Genomic DNA, 21,855 nt, shown 5'->3' on the forward strand with positions numbered 1-21,855 from the left:
AGGAGGAGGTGTGTTAGTCTGTGCCCTGTTTTCAAATGCCTTGAGGTGTCCTGAGATCGTGAAAGTCATTATATGAATGCAAGTCTTTCTTTATTAGCACTGGCAGCTCACTGGTTGAATTTTAATTCGGCTGGGCCATGAAAATGAACAAGGCGCTCTGCCAACTCCATCAGAAATGCAGTGTGCACCCAATCATTGTACACCACCTATGAAAACCACCAGCAAACATTTTCAGCCTATACTCCATTTGCTCCATGCTAAAGTTGCAACATCCTGAAGGCTGACACTTTGTGTGTGACAGCTTTGAAAGACATGACTTAATTGCAAGGCGTTTCGTTATGTGGGATAAGTAAAGACGTTTTAACATCAAGCTTGACAATGTTGAATGAGAGTTGAACATGCATTATTAACTCAAGGCAGCAGCGGTGCAGGATGTCCCGCCTTTTTTGGCGTTGGAAGACATTTCACTTTCACTGTATGGTCACTGCACTTGTCGTTTATCGAAACGTCTTCAGGAGGGGAGAAAAATAAATGATTCCATGTTTAACGTGGTGAAGGGGATTTAAGTGAAACCGGGCAGAAGAGACCACCGAAGGCGCTCATAAAGCACAGCAAGAAGATTAATCGACTTTGTTTTAGATCTTTCTCGTCACCTCACCGTTTGCCAATATTTCTGGGCACACAGAGCTGGGAGAATGTTGTATGTGGCCGCAGCAGCAGTCGCGGGAATAATCGCCCTGTTCTTCCTCCTCAATCTCACCTTTCCCACTCTGTGCGAGGATGTGCGCTTTGTGTTGAGAGCGAGCCAGTTCGGTTTGAAGCTTTTGAAAGTTTACTTCAGTAAGAGGGTGCCCACCGTGCTGGACGGCTTCGCGCAGCGGGTGGAGGCGCACCCGCACAAAACCTTCCTCTTGTTCGAGGGCCGGCCTTACACTTACCGGGACGTGGACAGGCGAAGCAACCGGGTAGCTCAGGTCTTCCTACAGCAGCAGCCGCCCGGCGTGAGAGCGGGAGACACGGTGGCGCTGCTGATGAGCAACGAGCCCGACTTCGTGTGCGTCTGGTTCGGCTTGTCCAAGCTGGGCTGCGCCGTGGCTTTCCTCAACACCAACCTCCGCACACGCTCTCTCTTGCACTGCCTGGTCAGCTCGGGGGCGAAGACATTGGTCCTGGGCGCAGGTAAGAAAGGATTGGCACTTCCTGGCGCCCTTCACCACCTCAGAATTGATTACTCAAAGTCCTCAGAGTCAGCAAAGTACTTAAGTGTAAATCGCTGGATTAATGTAGGGAGCGCAGCAGCCAATCTGCCCGCGATCGGGTCAGTGATCACATCATGTGTTGGATGGGGTATGGATGCCAGCTAGGACATTGGGGAGGTCTCTGCTTTTCTTTGCAGATTGCCATGGGGTTGACATCTGTCTGAGAAGGGAAACAGGAGGATCTAGGTTTAACGTCCCGTCCAAAGGATGGGGCCTCTCAACGATGTCGCGGCATCTCAGCACTGCACTGGAGTGTCAAAGATTATTGTGGTCATGCCCCTCGATTGGGGCTTAAACCCATGATTTTGACTCCGATTGCTACTCCTTCCTTCAGTTGTTCTTCGACAGTGAAGAGGACAGTCAAAATATTATCTTGTTTCCTGCAGTCAGTTTCTTCAGGACTGATGAGGGCACTTTTGTTCAGGCAAGCCTTCGTCAATAGTACTTGAGCTTCAGACTTGGAGGTGCTTTCATGGAAGTTCTCCACCAAGGTTGAACCCACTTATGGATTTCTGATTTGCACTATTTCACAGTCACTTTTAAAGAGTTCCTTGGATATCTTTTATAAAAGCAAAATACTGCGATGCTGTTAAGCTGAAATAAAAACAGAAAAAGCTGGATAAACTTAACAGGTCTGGCAGCATCAGTGTAGAGAATTAATGGAAACATGGGGCGGGATTCTCCTACCCCTCGCCGGGTCAGAGAATTGCCGGGGGCCGGCGTGAATCCCGCCCCCACCGTCTCCCAAAGTCTCCGACACAAGAGATTCGGCAAGGGTGGGAATCGTGGCGTGCCTGTCGGCGGCCCCCCCGGCAATTCTCCGACCTGCAATGGGCCGAAGTCCCACCACTGTCATGCCAGTCCTGCCAGCAGTAATCAAACCACTTACCTTACCGGCGGGACCAGGCGGTGCGGGTGGGCTCCGGGGTCCTGGGGGGGGGGGGGCGCGGGGTGATCTGGCCCCGGGGGTGCCCCTACAGTGGCCTGGCCCACGATCGGGGCCCACCAATCGGCGGGCAGGTCTGTGCCGTAGGGGCACTCTTTTCCTTTCGCCTTCGCCATAGTCTTCACCATGGCGGAGGCGGAAGTGACCCCCTCCCCAGCGCATGCATGGGGATGACGTCAGCAGCCGCTGATGCTCCGGTGCATGAGTGGACTTCTGCCGGCCAGCGAAGTCCCTTCGGGCCCGGCTGGTGTGGTGCCACAGGCCGTTCCCGTTGGCCGGCGGGGCGCCAACCACTCCGGCGTGGGCTTGGCCCCTCAAGGTTAGGGCTTGGCCCTAATGGTGCGAAGACCTCCGCACCTTTGGGGCGGCCCGACGCCCGGAGTTGTTCTCGCCATTCCATTCCGGCGGGACCCCCCCCCCCCCCCGCCCCACTGGGTAGGGGAGAATCCTGCCCATGGAGTGAGAATCTTCACCAGCAGATTCTCCGTTTTGCCGATGCCCGGGGGTTTCCGGACGGCAAGGGGCTGCCCCACAATGGGAAACCCCATTGACCGGCCAGCGTAACGGAGAATCCTGCCAGCGGGTCGTGGCAGAAATGTGGGAAGGCGGGTCAGAGAATCCAGCCCGTTAACTCTGTATTTCCCCTCCACTGATGCTGCGAGACCTACTGAGTTAAGGCAGCATTTTCTGTTTTTATTTTGTATCTCTTTTGCAGGCCATTGTAGGATTGCTTCCCACTTATTAATTCCCATAAAAAGGTTTTCTTTAAGGTTACTCCAGATACTTCCATCACGTGTTCCTATGTATTCATAATCAAATCATCTATCTCTGGAATATTAGCTTTTGCTTTAAGAGTTTCAATGTTAGGAATTTTGACTTACCATCAGATAATCATCAGTTACCTCAAGTATCTGAGGTGAAAATGATTGTGTTGTTTAATTTGGCATTGTGTTTGTGTTGTATAGAATTTACAGAAATGTCCAAGCTTCCTCGACATTGAGCAAGTTATCAGATCTATACTTTGAGCTCAGGCTGATGCCTTTCTTTTTTATGGCTTCCCCAAACACTTTATTTGGTTTTGGTGTTTCTGTATCGTTTCACACTTTTCCGGACAGGGAGAATCTGTCCAAAGCTTTGAAGTGCGCAATAAGCAATAATGATGATAGGTGAGGTGTAGTCATTGCTAATGGCTAGTTGGAAGTATCTTTAAACCTGGAACACAAGGGCGGCACGTTGGCACGGTGGTTAGCACTGCTGTCTCACGGCGCCAAGGATCCAAGCTTGATCCCGGCCCCGGGTCACTGTCTGCGAGGAGTTTGCACATTCTTCCCTTGTCTGCGTGGGTCTCATCCCCACAACCCAAAAGATGTGAAGGCTAGGTGGATTGGCCACGCTAAAATGCCCCTTAATTGAAAAAAAAAGAATTGCACACTTTAAATTTGTAGAAAAATAAGGAAGACTTACCAAATTGGAAACAAGCTGCTGCAAAATAGTTTGTGATTGCTTTTCATATAATTCTTGAAGTGGTCCACAATTGCAGCACTGAGCTTAGGCAGATGCAATTGGTAATATTACATGTTTACATTATAGGCTTGCACTCCCTTGCGTATTGAAGATGAAAGAGCAGCTGAGGTGTTTAAAGGTGATTAAATGAATTGTTCAATTAGAGAGAGGAAGTTGGTGAAGGAGTCCAAGTCAAGATGTCATAGCCTTAACTAGAGCAAAGCCATATCTTCCACACAAAGGGTAATAGAAATCTGAAACTTTCTTTTCCAAAAAGCTTTGGAGGATTAATTAAAATGTTCAAAATACGATCAATAGATTTTTATTGGTCCTGAGTGTTAAGAGTTGCAGAACTAAGGCAAGTAGATGGACCAAGATTCAGATCAACCTTGATCTATTTAAAAGGGAGTACAGGCTTGAGCGGCTGAATGGCTTACCCCAGTTCCGATGTTCCTCACATCACTTGGAGATGTATATTTCTTCCCTTTTCCGACATGTTTGTAGAGAATGTATATTTTTATGATCCCAGTTGATGTTAATGCTGGACAAGTTAGATAACAAATTGAAACCTGGCTTAATAGATACTAACTTTGTTTCTGTTAGAACGCATGGAAGAAAGTTCCTGAACAAATTAATAGGAGTCTGCTGATGAATTTTGAACACACAAGTAAAATATTTACTAAAAGTCCAAGAGTTAACTATATTATACCAGACAAAAGGCTGTAAATATCTCTACACAAACACAAGAAGATGATTCAATTTCCCAATATTCTTTTACCCAGCAATACCTTTACAGATGCATAAACAAGTGAAGTGTTACCACAAGCTTGACTCAAAGGCATCTTTCTTGAGACTGGCACAAGAATGGTTAGTACTGTTGCTTCACAGCGCCAGGGTCCCAGGTTCGATTCCCAGCTTGGGTCACTGTTGGTGCAGAGTCTGCACATTTTCCCTGTGTCTGCATGGGTTTCCTCCAGGTGCTCCGGTTTCCTGCCACAAGTCCTGAAAGACGTGCTTGTTAGGTGAATTGGACATTCTGAATTCTCTCTCTGTGTACCCGAACAGGCGCTGGAATGTGGTGACTGGGGCTTTTCACAGTAACTTCATTGCAGTGTTAATGTAAGCCTACCTCAGACAATAAAGATTATATAAAAAATATATGTATTAAATTACAAACCGTCAGGGCAGCATGGTGGCGCACTGGTTAGCACTGCTGCTTCAAAGCGCCAAATCCCAGGTTCGATTCCAGTTCTGGGTCACTGTCTGTGTGGAGTTTGCATATTCTCCATGTGTTTGCGTGGGTTTCGCCCCCACGGCCCAAAGGTGTGCAGGGTAGGTGGATTGGCCATGTTAAATTGCCCCTTAATTGTAAAAAAATAATTGGGCACTCTAAATTTTTTTAAAAATTACAAACCGTTTTCTACCGGTTAATTATTGATCATTCACTTACTGCTTTTCACATAACTTGTATCTCCCCCCCAAGACACCTCAAACCACACTCTAAGCTCATTATTGCATCAAGTGCAGAGCAAACGCTTGAGCTCCCTTAACTCAGTCTCCCAGTAGCCTTGTAGTATTTCTTATTAGAAAGCTTAAAATCCCTGTCTTCTCTCGCTGACAGCCACTGAACTTTACCCTGTCTTTCCCTGTTCTGCATCACTTAATCACTGTCGCTAGGCAATAGTGAGGCTTTTCTACTTTGCTTTTGAATCTTGGCCCTCCTCAGCCCATCTCTTGAACCTCAGGGCTTGTAAAACCTCATTAAAGTGTGTATTATATGTATAAACAAACCCCAAACACTGAGTTTTCAGCCACAGGGCCAGCCAGACTTCAAGCTAAGAAGGCTCTGACCAAACCTACATGAAACTGAAACCATTCTACCTTCTGAAATAAAAAATACATATCTATTATATATATATATATATTACTCAATTTATAACTACATCTTTTCCAACAAGAAGTGTATGTGAAAGGTTTGAATGTAGTGCTCACAATATGCTTTGAAATAAATAAATATAAATTCATTTCTAACTTGAAATAATTTACCTGAACAAGAATAGCCACATGCCAGTCCCCTAGAGCAAATCATTTCACAATGACATGAAGAAAGGGAGTTTTCAACAGAAATTCAATGCATTGCAGGGATTAATTGCTCAGAAGCCACTGTGTATGCAAAGGTTTTTGGCTGCATTTTATGTTTGCCAAGTATTCCCAAATTTATTTCTTACTGCGCCATTTCCTCCCATCACACCCATCCCAACAACATCCCCTGAAAGGAGCAAATCCACTTATACATATTCAATCATATATTGTAGGATATATATTGGGCTGGATTCTCTGTTTGGGAGACTAAGTCCCCACGCTGGCGTGAAAACAATGGTGTTTTACGGCAGGGAAACTGGTGCAAAATGACCACCGATTGATTCCCAGCTCCGGGGATGTGTGTGTGTGGTGGTGGTGGTGGTGGGGGGGGGGGGGGGGGGGGGGGGGGGGGCTAGTAGCAGGCAGTGTAGAACTCCCAGCTCTAGTTAGGGATATGGGCTGGAGCATTGCCAGGTCCGTAGCCACGCATGCGCATGGTGGCATCCTGCAGCGGCCAGGGCGTGCTTCATGGTGGACGCAGCCCGCGGACTCGGCCCGCAAATATAGTACCCCCTCTCGTTGGCCAGCTCGCGCACCCCGGACCCCAGCCCCGAATAATTCCCCCCCCTGCCCGTGGATCGGCCCTCCCCTGACTGTGGCGGCGCTGGACTGAGTCCGCAGCTACCACTGAGTTCCCGCCGGATCAGAACATGAGAGTCCCATGGGATCCCCGAGAGCTGGGACTCGGCTGGTTGGGGATGGAGCATTGCAGGGCGGGTGGGCCTCAGGCAATGGCCCTAGAGTATGCCGCTTTTCAGGAGGCAGAGCATCACAAAAGAAGTGCCGACCGCGATTTTGTCGTCATCGAGGATTCTCCGTCCCGTTGCCGAACACGATTGTGGCGTCGGAGATCGAAAATCCAGCCCATTGTCTTTGGTAAAGAATGCTGACTTGTTTTTTTATTGTTTTGTACAAATGTACTGTAGGAAAATTTAACTTGTCTCAGTTTGCCTTAATGCACCTTAATGCATCTTAAAATCATGCACCTTAAATTGGCACTAACAATAGCCGTATCAGTGACAAACCTGTGATTAATCAAGCTCCAAATATTAACTCCATTCATAACTCAGACTGTAATCAAATCGATGCTAGAACAAATCTTATATATCAAATCAACATCTTGTGAAAGTTTCACATGCTGTTCATTAATACTTCACTAGCATTAGTGATGTAATTACATTTCAAAAGTGATTTTGATAAATCCATGATAAATTATATAACTTTTGCAATATTAGTTTTAATCGCCTAAAGGCAAATATAAGCAGCAAAAAGAAAAATTATGAATTGGTTTGTGCACTATTTATAGCACAGAGTCATTCAGCCCAACAGGTCGATGCTGGCATTTATAATAATAATAATAATCTTTATTGTCACAAGTCAGCTTACATTAACACTGCAATAAAGTTACTGTGAAAAGCCCCGAGTCCCACCCGTCTACATTTAACCCCAATAGCATAGTCCTTTGTTTCTTTAGTCTTCATATGGTCATCTAGCTTCCCTTTAAATGCATCTATGTTAGTTGGTTCAATTATTCCTTGTGGAACAAAAAATGTTCTCTTCTTCCAGTCCTAAGAATGGGGATTACACAGCAGACAATTCCGATTCACGTGCAGGTCCTGCCAGCAAACCAGAGAGGGTTTGACTAAAACTTTCCACCATCACAATCAAATACCATCACTTCTCGGGAGTTCATGAGCTTTTTGATCATATCCACATGAGACAGCTGTGTAAATCTGCAGCAGTAAATTTTCAGGCCCAGTGTATCAAGTGCATCACCGTCTGTTTTAATAGAGATACACAGATTAGTAAAAGTAGCTACAGATTATTAAGTCTATAAAACAAAGGACATGCAGGGGTTCTTTTCTAGAGGGTCAGAACTGTAAAGCAGAGGAGTTTAGTTGAAGTTGTATAGAACCTTGATGATACCGTACTTGGAGTCCTGTGAACAAGGTTTACTGGACGTATACCAGAACTGAGAGTTAAACCTATCAGGAAAGATTGAACTGACTGGGCTCTTTCCACTAGAAAAAAGATTGAGGGGTGACCTGTGGGTTTTTTAAGTTTATGAAAGTGGCCTGGGCTCTGGCTCTGGCAACCCTCTGATTGCCGGATCCCTGGGGCATCCCTGCCTCCATCTTCTGTGGATCATCAGCTGTGAGGTTCTCACCATTGAGTGGCCCAGAAACCTGCCTACTACTGAATCCCACCAAGGTGTGAGTATCTGCGCTGGTGGAGGGTGCGGGTGACAGATATGATGCCTCTTAGAAACATAGGATTCCTACAGAGCAGGAGGCCATTCGGCTCATCAACCCTGCACAACCCTCTGAAATAGCATCCCTACCTAGGCCACTCCTCGCCCCTGCCGTATCCCCGTAACCTCACCTAACCTGCACATCTTTGGACACTAAGGGGCAATTTATCATGGCCAATCCACCTAATCCGCACAGCTTTGGACTGTCGGACGAAACAGAGCCGCCGGAGGAAACCCACGGAGACACAGGGAGAACATGCAAACTCCACAGTCATCGAAGGCTGGAATTGAACCTGGGTCTCTGGTGCTGTGAGACAGCAGTGCTAATCACTGAGCCATCATGCCGCCTGTGAATGAAATAACTCTGTGAATGAGTTAAGTAGCAGAAATTATCTCAAATTTTATCATCTTCATTTCTGTAAGATTTCCCACTAGCCTTCAACAGTAATGGTGATGTCCGAGAACTTCCCCTCTGAGCTGCTCGGGTCAGTGGTAGCCAAGGGGCGTGAGGATGGTCCGGACTGCTCGTCTGATTGCCCTGCAAGGGAAGAGAGATGGCAGTCGTCCATCATGGGGGAATAAATGATGTGAGATGTTTACTCACGTGAAGCGTGAGGAATGACTGTATGTCCTTAGGGTTCTCACTTATGTCTTCTGCCACAGCCAGCTCCATTCCCAAATTGTACATGTGCAATTGTAATCATTACTCGTTTATTATAGTAAATGCTGCCTTTCCAAGCATGCAGTATTTTTTCTTAAATTTCTTTAATGCTATTGACAACTTGGTACAAACCAGATAGAATGACAATGTCGCTAGTCATTGGAAGCTTTGCTCAGTTTCAATTCTACTCATTTCAGATTGTAAACTAAAGACAATTCAGTCTTGTTGTGCTTCCAGCGGATTTGTTCTTCGGTTAATGCCGCATGGATATGCTGCCAAATAAAGGACAAAACATTGCCAGAGTAACTAGCAAATATGCTAACAGTCTTTACTGATTTTTATATGACCCCTGTTATACAAAGTGCTGCAGTAATTTTATTTAAAAACCAAAGTAAGGTCTGGTGCAGTTCTGTAACATTTTGCACATTCTTACCAAGTACAGGCAGCAAGTGATTTCTGCTTCATCAGCTGCTATACAGCGAAAAGCTTTTAAGGGATTGGGTTAATGTGGATTCAAGGTTTTGTTTATTCTTTTGCAAGGTTGGACATGTATTGAGTATAACAATGCCCATGGTTACTGATATAAAATCAGAAAGTGCTGAAAGTCTCAGTAGGTCTTGCAGCACCTGAGGAGAGAGAAATAGAGGGCGCGATCTAACAGAAAAGTTTCTAAGTATGGATGCGAGCAGAAACTGCTGGGTATTTCTTGACAGTCGACCCGACGAGGCTGTCACCGGTATCTGACATTAATTAGTAAGAAGTCTTACAACAACAGGTTAAAGTCCAACATGTTTGTTTCAAACACTAGCTTTCGGAGCACTGCTCCTTCCTCAGGTGAAGGAGCAGTGCTCCAAAAGCTAATGTTTGAAACAAACATGTTGGACTTTAACCTGGTGTTGTAAGACTTGTTACTGTGCTCACCCCAGTTCAACGCCGGCATCTCCACAACATTAATTAGGACACTTAATGATGCCCCATGGGCTTCATGCGGAACTGACTGTTCTGCCAGCTGATTTGTCTGGACTGCGCTTGGCAACTCCCCGCTAACGAGGGGGAGCAGCTCTTAAACCAATCCTGCAGAGCAAATCCCAGACAGCACGCAGTCATGCCACCGCATAGACTAGCCCCATGTTTCGGTGATACCGCCATGGCCTGGCTGTTGGATCCAGTAGCATCCAGACAGAATACCCTCTTCCCCCTTGGTGTCGTCTAGAAGGAGTTTGATGTTCAGGGAGTGGAATCCCTTCCTGTTAATGAAGGGCACTCCTGGACCATCTGATGTGCACAAAGTGACATGCATGCCATCCAATACCCCCTGGACTTGGGGCATCCCGGCAATGGTGGAGAATCCTGCTGCCTGGGCATCTTGATTGGGCATGGTCCACGTCAAACTATATGGACAGCTGCTTGGAAAACAGGGACCAATGACTTCACGGATGCACTTGTGGGCTGTTGTTTGGGATATGCTGTACAAGTCTTTGCTCGAGTGCTGGAATCAACCCAAGGTGTAAAGTTTCAGGGCTGCAGTGACTGTGATGACCAGTGGAGCGGGTATCCTCCTCCTCCATGTGGTGCCAAGACTGCAAGGACATGGCACAGGTGCCACACTGTCTCCTTGTTGAGGCTGAGCCTCCTGTGGCACAAGCTGTCCGACATCTCTTTGAACGACCAGCAGCACCTGTACACCTTAGAGCAGGGGTGGGCAAACTTTTCCGTGCAAGGGCCACATTCAGAAATTCACAATTTTAAAGGGCCGCAAAGTATATTAATTAATAGTCCCGGTTGTAACCAATTAGCGTGCGGCATATACCTCAGCGCTCCCCCCGGCGGCATCCTGCCTTTAGCCCTCTTTTTCTCTACTTTTCAAAAATGGCGCTTCACCTGGTTATGATTCTGGGCGCCTCACATAGAACATAGAACAGTACAGCACAGAACAGGCCCTTTGGCCCTCGATGTTGTGCCGAGCAATGATCACTCTACTCAAGTCAACGTATCCACCCTATACCAGTAACCCAACAGCTCCCCCCCAATTAACCTTATTAAAAAAAAAAAATTTTAAATTAAAATTTTTTTTTTTTTTTTAATGATTTGATCTTGGTGGGCCGCATAAAGACCTTTGGCAGGCCGCAGTTTGCCCACCCCTGCCTTAGAGCATTGCCGGCCTCCCCCTCTAGGTCTTTCTCTGGCCTGATAGGCGGCCGGGATCTCAGGATGTGGGGTGGGCCACTGCACATGGGCCGCCACCTCGAGCCTCTGTCGATGCTGCTGCCACCACCCTCTCTGGCATCTGGCCACTTGGACTGCCACCTCCACCATGAGGGCAGCTGATGCAAGGTCCACAATATCATCCATTCTGTGATATCTGGAAGGAATTGGAAAGGGTGTGAGTCCGACAGGACTTCCACCCTGGTACCCTCAAGTCCCCAAAGCCTCGCCCACCCGTAGATTCCGTGCCAATGAGCTGATTGTGCTGGAGGAATATCATTGAGGGTTTCTTACTCGTAACTATACAGTGATCCCACTGGAAAAGGGAATTTATGCAGAGGATAGCCAAGTGCAGGATCGAGCTTGGCAGATAAATTACCTGTCAACATCCACATGTGAAGAAGGGTTGCCACTTGGACAAAATACTATAGTGCAACAGTAGCAGTGCCATGAGGAGAGAAGTAAGAGGAGGGACTGGGGAAATAAATAGCAAAAACCTGCCTCAAAAAATTATATGGATTAAAAACAAACTGCAGCTGTGTTGTATCCAAATTTTGGGTATTCAGAAAACCTGTATGAACCACTTGGTCTTCACTTATCACAGCTCAATATTTCATATTCATCTTTTGTTTTATAATGTTAAGAGATATTACTTGATACATAAATTAGGTTTGTACAAGGAAACAAGCACATATCAGGAAATAATCATTTGTAATCCAACTGGTTTGTTCAGGATTGAAGTAAAGCCATAAAATACTTTAAGCAACACGTGGGTATATCAGTAGTGATAAAAAGAAAAGATGAGTTAATATTTTGAGTGTGAAATTTTCATTAGTTCTAGTGAAAGCGTAGAAGACTTAGGGCTGATCTTATAGAGGTCTATAAAATAATGAGGTGCATAGATAAGTTAGACAGTCAACATCTTTTCCCAAAGATAGGGGAGTCTAAAACTAGAGGGCATAGGTTTAACATGAGAGGGGAGAGATACAAAAGGGTCCTGAGGGGCAATTCTTTCACACAGAGGGTGGTGAGTGTCTGGAACAAGCTGCCAGAAGCAGCAGTAGAGGCAGGTACAATTTTGTCTTCTGAAAAGCAGTTTGACAGTAAGACAGTTGTATGGGTAAGATGGGTATAGAGATATATGGGCCAAATGCAGGCAATTGAGACTAGCTTAGTGGTTAAAACTGGGCAGCATGGACAAGTTGGGCTGAAGGGCCTGATTCTGTGCTGTAAACCTCTATGACTCCAAAGAGCTGCAATTGGAATATTATTTTTTCCCTTTCTAGAAGCTGATGGATCAGTAATACATTTCCACCACCGTCAAATTTTATTTCAAATTTCCAGCGTCTGTAGATTTTTTTCATTTTGTCTTTGGAATGGTTTCGTGTAAATGCGCAATTTCTTTTTGTTTGAAACTCAGAATATTTAAAGCCACAATTAAACTGTTGAACCTCAGAAGAAAGAGATTTACATGTCATAAAAGCAATACCAGCTCAAGGAGCTAAATCCCTGCTCCTATTTCTTATGTTCTCCATACAACAGAGCACCATATTTGTTCTAAATATTTGGTGTCTGATCTGTGAATAGTGTTTGGTTTCATGTGCTTGTTTCTTTCTTCACTGAACCGTGAGATTTATTTCTGTATTTCCCTCAGCACCATCTGGGATTGAATGAAGCACTGTTTGAAGCAATGAACTTTCCCTTTCCCAAAGACGTACAGATTTTTAAATTCAATTCATTTGGTGTTCGCAGCAAGCACCACACCCCCATTGAATTACTTTAATACCTATTTAAGCGTTCTGCTAGTGTGAGCAGTCTCTGATGGCTGGGGGATGGGCCTTACAAAGTTAGAATCAGCCCTAAGGCTAAGCTGTCAGATTCACTAAAGCTATCTGCAAAAATGATAGTGTTATAATTGGATTGGGGGGAGGGGGGGGGGGGGGGGGCGTGCATGGTTTAGCAGAGGATTTTATTTAAACCATTGTGGTGGTATGATTTACATAGTTGTCTGCCATTGGTGCAGAACACTGGCTTACCATTGGCCCTGGTTGGTCATGTGCCTCTCGACCGTATGGTTGAGACCAGTCATGTGACGGCTCCCTGATTGGTCGAGAGGCTGAGTTAACCCCGCCTCCAGAATGAGGTATAAATACCCAGAACGCTCGGCGGTCATCCATTTACTGTAGTCGACCGCAGGGCTAACTTCTAGCTTGTTAAAGCCTAACTTTTGTACAGCAACTCGTCTCGCGTTCGATTGATGGTTCATCAACCATGTTTATGTAAAGTTGATTTTATTGAATTAGTCAACTAGTCAGTTTTATTTCAGGATCGTTTGTGACTGCACAACACCCACATTGGGAACCACCAGCACAATAATAATAATAACACCTTACTGTCACAAGTAGGCTTCGATGAAGTTACTGTGAAAAGCCCCTAGTCCCGACATTCCGGCGCCTGTTCGGGGAGGCTGGTACGGGAATTGAACCCACGCTGCTGTCTTGTTCTGCATTACATTCAGCTATTTAGCCCAGTGTACTAAACCAGCCCCTCCAAATACAAAAGCTGTTCAGGAGAAACTCAATGGAGCAATCATAAAAATAAGTGATGCTGGAAAGGATAACTGCAATTTTGTGCAGTAAAATGTGCTCTCCTAAGTTGGAATTGAGGTACATTATTGGAGAGGTCAAGGGATATGTTTGTTCATGCAGCTTGTTATTTCTAATGTTATAATTGGGTGAAAAAGGGCAGAATCCATTTCTTTAGCATTGACATTCCTCAGTGCAGTCACAAAATTCATCTTTCTTCACTTTAGCTGAGAATGTTTGTGGATGGGCAGGGTGGATTGGTATCATATTGAAAAATTGGCGGCAAAAGGCCACAGAGTCACAGCCTTGCAGGGGGATAGAAGGCAGCTGCCATGGAGCTCGCAGCTCCAGCGATCAATACGGCCCTCCGCACTTCCGGGTCCGAGGCAGGGTCCTCCAGCGGCTACGCCGTGCTCCTTGGCGGACTCAGACCGCGGACCTGGAAATAGTGCCCATGATCGGCCGGGCGCCCGACCCAGACCACCCTAACAATAACAGCCCAGTCCTGAATGAGGACCCCCTGCCCTCCGATCGGCCCGCCCCCCGACCGTGGTGGCCGGGTGGCTGAGTCCGCAGCCGCCTCGCGAGTATCCTGAATGGTAGGACCATGAGTGGTCTAAGCCGTCGGGAATTCGGCCGGGCGGGGGCGGAGAATAGCAGGGCGGACCTCGGGCAATGGCCTCTGGTGATGGATAATCAGCGCGGCATACTCCCCGAGTACGCTGCTTTTCGGGGGGCAGAGAATCGCTGAACTGGCGCCGGTCCCGATTTCAAGCGGGAAACTAGATTCTCCGCCAGCTCTTTTCACTGCAGGTATTGACTAACTCAAAACTTTTATCGCGCTCTTGCAGTGGACTGGGTGCCATGGGAATTCTTGTGCCTCATGATAAAAATTGAATTGTGCCAGTGGGGGCAGGTGTTGTGCAATGTGGAAGAATATCTGCAATAAGAAGGGGAGGAGTGGGAACTTAATGTTCTAGCTTTAAGGTATTCGGGAAAGATAGCAAAGGAAAAAAAATGTGTGGCAATCAGAAAACCTGTTAAAACAGTGGAAAAGGATGACACAGTTGAGGAGTCAAAAACAGAATCTGTTGATTAGAAATAAAGTACAATAGCGGAATTATCACATGACTGGTATATGCTATGGGACACCACATAATGGGAAGACGATTCAGGAGGAAATTTGTGGGCGAATTACAGAGAGATGTAAGAACTACATGGTAGCAATGGGGGACATCTACATATAAGCATACAAATAGTTAATAATGGAGGAAGGATATGCTGGCCTTGGAAAGGGTCCAGAGGAGGTTCACAATAATGATCCCTGGAATGAAGAGCTTGTCATATGAGGAGCAGTTGAGGACTCTGGATCTGTACTTGTTGGAGTTTAGAATGATGTGGGGGGATATTTTATTCAAACTTGCAGGATACTGAGAGGCCTAGAGTAGATGTGGAGAGAATGTTTCCACTGGTTGGAAAAACTAGAACCTGAGGCCACAGCCTCAGACTGAAGGGACAATCCCTTCGGGCTGATTCAGCCAGAAGAGGTGAATCTGTGGAACCCTTTGCCCCAGAAGATTTAAATCGCTGGCTTTTAAAGCAGACCAAGGCAGGCCAGCAGCACGGTTCAATTCCCGTACCAGCCTCCCCGAACAGGCGCCGGAATGTGGCGACTAGGGTCTTTTCACAGTAACTTCATTGAAGCCTACACGTGACAATAAGCGATTTTCATTTCATTTCATTTTCATTGTGGAGGCCAAATCACTGAATGTCTTTTAGACAGAGATAGATAGGTTCTTGATTAATAAGGGGATCAGGGGTTATGAGGAGAAGGCAGGAGAATGGGGGTGAGAAATATATCAGCCATAATTGAATGGTGGAGCAGATTTAATGGGCCGAATGTCCTAATTCTGCTTATGTCATTTAGGAGAGTTAACGTTCTAGGCATTTGTGCCCAAATCTCTGAAGGTGACATGGCAGGGTAACAGTAAAGTACTCAATATATTTCCAGATGACCATAGTCTGCTTTCCCCTTTCTGGAGGAGAGCTATCTGGTGGTGATTTAACCTGAAGATCACCACACATCAGGCAAAGTTGAGAAGGCGGGACCTTCATGAGTAACCTCAGCCGGTACAGGAATTGAACCCACTCTGTTGCCCTTGCTGTGCATCACAAACCAGCTGTCCAGCCAATTGAGCTAAAATGGCCCCCAACAGATTAGCAAAGCAGTTAATAAAGTTTATAGCACCCTGGGTTTAATACGTCAACCTGTAGATTACAAAATCCAGAAGGCTGATGCCAAATCTTGAAAGTCATAGGAGTGAAAATGGCCTTTTGGTAGTACAGAGCTTGAGTATTGCTGAAAAAAACAGACATTTTTGTTGAAGCTTTTCATTCTGCACTGATCAGGACATTCGCAAGAATACAATGCAAGGGAAATCAACACATGTATCATATATGGGAAGAGAGTGCTGATTGGTTGGCAAATGAACTCTGATTGTTGGAGGAGTTGTAATGGAGAATGCACCATTTGATGGTGACTGACAGTTAATCGCAAGCATTACTTGAAACCAGGCAGCTTGCCTCTGATGGGTCAAGGTATTGACCTGAGGAATGAATCAGTGATTGGCTATCACTTACTTTCTTTAGCTGAAACAGGCACAATATATGTTCATGTAATTTCTGTCTGCAAAGAACAAGACCCTGTGTATTAATATATGTAGCTTCCAGTACATGCAAATGCCCCACTGCAAACTTTTAAAAAAAATTTAGATTAGCCAATTATTTTTTCCAATTAAGGGGCAATTTAGCGTGGCCAATCCACCTACTCTGCACATTTTTGGGTTGTGGGGACGAAACCCACGCAGACACGGGGAGAATATGCAAACTCCACACGGACAGTGACCCAGAGCCGGGATCGAACCTGGGACCTCAGCGCCGTGAGGCGGTTGTGCAAACCACTAGGCCACCGTGCTGCCCCTCCCACTGCAAACTTAACTGACAATCTGTATTGGTTGTCAGCTTAATTCTTTGTGCTATGGCATGGCAGATGGTAAGTGCCCAGCTGCCCAAATTCCAAAGAGAAACTTTAAACCAGCTGCCATAATGGTTTGCAATTTGTATATTATGAGGAAGTTTCTGAAGCCAAGATAAGTAACCCTGAGAAAATTTATGATTATTTGAAATATAACATTTTAACATTTATCAAAATAAAGAAAAAAGAAAATGATGGTTAAAGACCATGGGGAGCGATCCAACAGCCACGCCGCACCAGAAAAGCATCTCACTGCGGCGCAATGTGGCCAAGACCCTGCTCCCGGGATCTACCCGGCTCACCACGCCTCACGAGTTCCAGTGCGATCTCTCGAGATGTTATGATGTGAATCCCGCCCACAACGGGCAGGATCACCTTTTATCAAATCTGCATATTAGGGCGAGGGAGTAAGTCTCACTCTAATGTGCAGATTCCCGAGGTACATGACGCTTTGGGATTCAACTCCTTCACCTCAGAGACCTCAGGCTAGTGCCGGACAGCACTGGTCCGCACAAACGGGGACCAAACGGAACAGCACTCATGGGGTCTCCCAGGAGATTGGAGGCCCCAGCTGCATGCCCTTTGGGCAGGGTAGTGCCCTGGCACTGTTGGTGCCACCAGGGCATCTTGGCAGTGCCACATAGGCACCCAGGCAGCACTGCCAAGATGCCTGGCTGGTACTGTCCGTGTGCCAGCCTGGAGCTGCCAAAGTTCCCAGATGGCACTGCCAGCTGGCATGGGCACTGCCAGGGTGCCACGTTGGCACTGCCAACTGTCAACTGTTACATGGTTAACAGTTCCTCAACCAACATTTCCTTTTTTTTTAAATAATTTTTATTGAGATTTTTACAAAATATCAAAAAAACAAAATATCAACAAGCAAACAGTATTAACAACAAAAAAAAGAAAAACACAATAACCCCCAAAACCAACCCCCCCCCCCCCCCCCCAGTAACTACAAAAAGATGAAATAGATGAGCACCCGGCATATTCAATAAACACTCAACCAACATTTCCGATAAGACATTGGCCTAAATAAACTCAGAACTAAAACCTGTCAAACTGGCATTTTCAGCACACGTGTGATCAAGCCAGGTGTGCCTTGCGTGGGTGTTGGGGGGTGTGGGGCCGGGCATCCTCCCATAGTGCGTTCCGGCTGGGGGGAGTCAGGGATCGATTCAGGGGCCTCGTTTTGGGCATCCTGATCTCTCACTATACTGTAACTATATTACACTGGACAAAACGGGACTATGTGCGGCCTTGGCCACCCATTTCCCTTTCAGGCCCCTTATTCAACTGCAAGCACCGGGAAACACACGGCTAAATGCGCTCGCTGGGGGGCTTTGTTTCCTTTTGGGAGAATCGCACCCATGGTCTTTACATGGTTAACAGTTCCTCAACCAACATTTCCAATAAGACATTGGCCTAAATAAACTCAGAACTAAAACCTTGTTTTTAAGGCAATAGTCTTTTATAGTTTTATTAATCTATAAAACTGCCAGGACATTACCACACCAAGCCCTGCTGCTCTTGGGGAAATCTCACACAGCCTCTCCTCTCTGATGGTGATGGCAAACCTTCTGCTCTCTACAGATGTTACCCAACCAGCCGTGCTTGCAAAACCCAAAACACAGTTTGCAACATTGGATGTGATTCCATGATTGGACATTTGCTAAATAATCCTCCGTGAGCTAACCTGATTGTCAGCCAGGTTCACAGTGTGGCGCATTTGCATGTACTGAAAGCTACATATATTAATCCATAAGGCCATGTTCTTTGCAGACAGAAAGAACATGTACACACATTGCACCTGTTTTAGCTAAACAAAATAAGTGACAGCCATTCACTGGTTAAGGGCGGCATGGTGGCACAATGGTTAGAATTGTTGCCTCACAGCATCAGGGAGTCGGGTTCGATTCTGGCCTTGGGTGGGTGACTTTCTGTGTGGAGTTTGCATGAGTTTGCACATTCTCCCTTTGACTGCGTGGGTTTTCTCCAGTGCCCCGGTTTCCTCCCACAATCCAAAGATGTGCAGGTTAGGAGTCTTGGCCATGATCAATGTGTGGGGTGACAGGGATAGGACGGTGGAGCGAGCCGAGGTAGGGTGCTCTTTCAGAGGGTTGGTGCAGACTCAATGGGACGAATGACCTCTTTCTGCACTGTAGGGATTCTATGGATTCCCCAGAGTAATCCACTGACCAATTAAGAGTCAAGCTGCCTGGTTTAAATTTTAAACCATGTTTTGAAATTGACTGTCAGGTAACATCAACTAGTGTTTTCTCCATAGCAGTGCCCCTACCACTTAAAGTCCACTTGCCAACCAATCAGCACTCTCTTCTCATAGAGTATCAATTTGTCGAATGCCCTTCCATGATATTCTTGTGAATGTCTTGATGAGCGGAAGGTGAAAAGCTTGCACAAAAGTGTCTCTTTTTTCAGCAATACTGTATTGTGTTTAATTCTGGGCACCACTCTTCAGGAAGGATGTGAAGGCTTTGTAGGAGGTACAAAACAGATTTAGTGGATTGATTCCAGGGATTACAACCATGTGACTGGATTGAAGAAGCTTGGGTTGTTGGATCTTGAAGCAGAGGAGACCAAGAGGAAATTTGATAGACGTATTAAAAATGATATAGGGTTTAGATACAGCAACTGCTGCAAGAGCTGAAGGATTGAAAACAAGAGGGCATGGATTTAGGTTGTTTATCAATAAAACCAGTGGCGACTTGAGGAAAGAATGTTTTACACAATGAATGGTTAGGATTTGTAGTGTACTGCCTGATTTGTGATGGATGCAGATTCAACAGTAGTTCTGGCCTCACTGAAGTATCAAACTGCTGCAGATAACGCAAATAAAAATAGTAAAATCAAGTGGAACACTTGGCATTGACCTAGGTACTAGAAACAAGAAAGACGCACCCCGCACCCTGCACTATGCTATGTCCCCTTCACTAGCATCAGGGGACTTGTGTCAACATTAGGAGAGCTGTCCTACAAGGCAGTCAAGCAACCAAATCATATATTACAGCCAACTAGGGTGGCATGCTGGTTAGCACTGCTGCCTCACAGCACCAGTGGCCCAGGGCCAATTCTGGCCTTGGATGACTGTGTGGAGATTGAATTTTCTCTTCACGTGAGCGTAGGTTTAATCCGGGTTTCCTCCCACAGTCCAAAGATGCGCAGGTTACATGGATTGGCCGTGATAAATTCCCCATAGTGTCCAGGGTGAGCAGGTTAGTTTATGGAGTTACAGGGTAAAGGTATGGGGCGCGATTCTCCGCACCCCATGCCGGGGGGGGGAGAATCGTGGGAGGGCCGGGCGAATCATGACACGCCGCCCTGGCACCCCCCGCGATTCTCCCACCCCCCCCCCCCCAAAATGGCATGTCACGTTTTGCGACAGGCCGTTCGGAGAATCGCCGCTCGCCGTTTCTCACGGCGACTGGCGTTTCTCCGGCCCAGATGGGCCGAGTGGCCTGCCGAACCCGACCGGTTCATGCCGGCACCAACCACACCTGGTCGCTGCCGGCGTGAACAGCACACGACCGGTAAGTGTGGGGCCTGTGGGGGGCGGAGGGAGGATCAAGCACCACGGGCGTGCTCATGAGATGTCTGGCCCGCAATCAGTGCCCACCGATCGTCGGGCCGGCGTGTCTAAAAGACGCACTCTTTTCCCTCCGCCACCCCGCAAGATCAAGCCACCATGTCTTGCGGGGCAGCAGAGGGGAAAACGGCAACCCCGAATGCGTGGGTTGGCGCTGGCCAACCTGCGCATGCGCGGCTGACGTCACTTCGGCGCTGCCGGCCGCGTCAATCCCGGCGTGCCGCTTTGACGGAAGCGTCAAGGCCGGGCGCTCGGGATTCATGCGCCGCCGCTCCTAGCCCCCCCCCCCCCCCCCCCCGGGGGGGGGGGGGGGGGGGGGTGGGAGAGAGAATAGGGGTGAGGAGCGGCCTCTGACGCCCTTTGGGAGAATTGCGCCCAAGGGAGTGGGCCCAGGTATGTTGCTCTTTTAGAGGGTTGGTGCAGACTCGATGGGCTGATTGTCCTCCTTCTACACTGTAGAGATTCTATGGTTCTATGTCCCAGACTCCCCTGTCTTGATTCCTGGGTATGCCATGTCCCATTGGCAGGACAGACCAACAGACTGGCCCTGGGAGTCCTCAACATCGACTGCAGACCCCATGAAGCCTCACGATATGAAGTTAAACGTGGAAAAGGAAGCCTCCTGCTGATTCTCATCTACTGCCCTCCCTCAGTTGAAAATTCAGTACTCCTCCATTTTGAACACCGCATGGAAGACGTGCTAAGGGCAGCAAGGGCATAGAATGACTTGGTAGCACCACCACTGAATTGGCTGACTAAGCCTTGAATGGACATTCCTGCCAGACTGAACCTGCACAGGAGTAAGAGAACCAACAAGAGGGAACTAAGTACTCGATCTTGTCTTCATTAATCTACCTGTCACAGATGAATGTGTCCATGACGGTATAGGAAGGAAGGTCCACCTCACAATCCTTATGGAGACAAAGTTAAGCCTTCACATGGAATTCAGCCTCCATCGTTTTGTGTAGCGCAACCACAATGTGCTAAATGAGATCGACTGAGAAAAGATCAAAATGAAGCGCTTTGGGCCATCAGCAGAAACAGAATTGTATTCAACCGCAATGTGTAACCTCATGGCCCAGCATATCTTTCACATTCTTATCATTACCATCAAACCAGGGGATTACCCTGGTTCAAGGAAGAGTGCAGGAGGTTATGCCAGAGCAGCACCTGCAGTATCTGAAAATATGAGATGTCAACTTGGTGAAGCTACAACACAGGACTACATGCATGTAGAAACAGCGGATGCAGTATGTTATAGATGAAATGAAGCAATTACACAATGAGTGGATCATATTGAGGTTCTTGCACATCCAGGCATGAATGGTGGTCGACAGTTAAATAACTAACTGGAGGAGGCAACTCCAAAAAGCACCCCTATCTTCAATGATGGGTAAGTCCAGCATCCAGTGCAAAGGACAAGGGTGAAACACTTGCAAACATCTTCAGGCAAAAGTGTTCAGTCCTGAGGTCCCCACCATCATGGATACCAGTCTTTAACCAATTCATTCAACCAAGTCATTCTACATGATATCACAAAACAGTTGAAGGCACTGGATACAGCAAAGGCAGTGGGTCCTGACAACATCCTGGCTATAGCTTTGAACACTTGTGCTCCAAAACTAGCCACACCTTTAGCTAAGCTGCTCCATCATTTTTAAAAGT

General features: G+C 46.8%; 1 protein-coding gene across 1 annotated transcript in view; it reads left to right on the plus strand.

Moving 5' to 3' along the window:
* Positions 1 to 270: 270 nt before the first annotated feature.
* LOC119970307 (long-chain fatty acid transport protein 6-like) overlaps positions 271 to 21,855 on the plus strand; it is a 116,998-nt gene continuing 95,413 nt past the window's right edge. Inside the window, exon 1 of the mRNA XM_038804707.1 lies at positions 271 to 1,179. Within this exon, the coding sequence (XP_038660635.1) occupies positions 696 to 1,179 (484 nt within the window). The 5' untranslated portion in view covers positions 271 to 695. The remainder of the gene's footprint in view (positions 1,180 to 21,855) is intronic.

Source organism: Scyliorhinus canicula, chromosome 8 (genome assembly GCF_902713615.1).
Source record: "Scyliorhinus canicula chromosome 8, sScyCan1.1, whole genome shotgun sequence".
Taxonomy (NCBI): domain Eukaryota; kingdom Metazoa; phylum Chordata; class Chondrichthyes; order Carcharhiniformes; family Scyliorhinidae; genus Scyliorhinus; species Scyliorhinus canicula.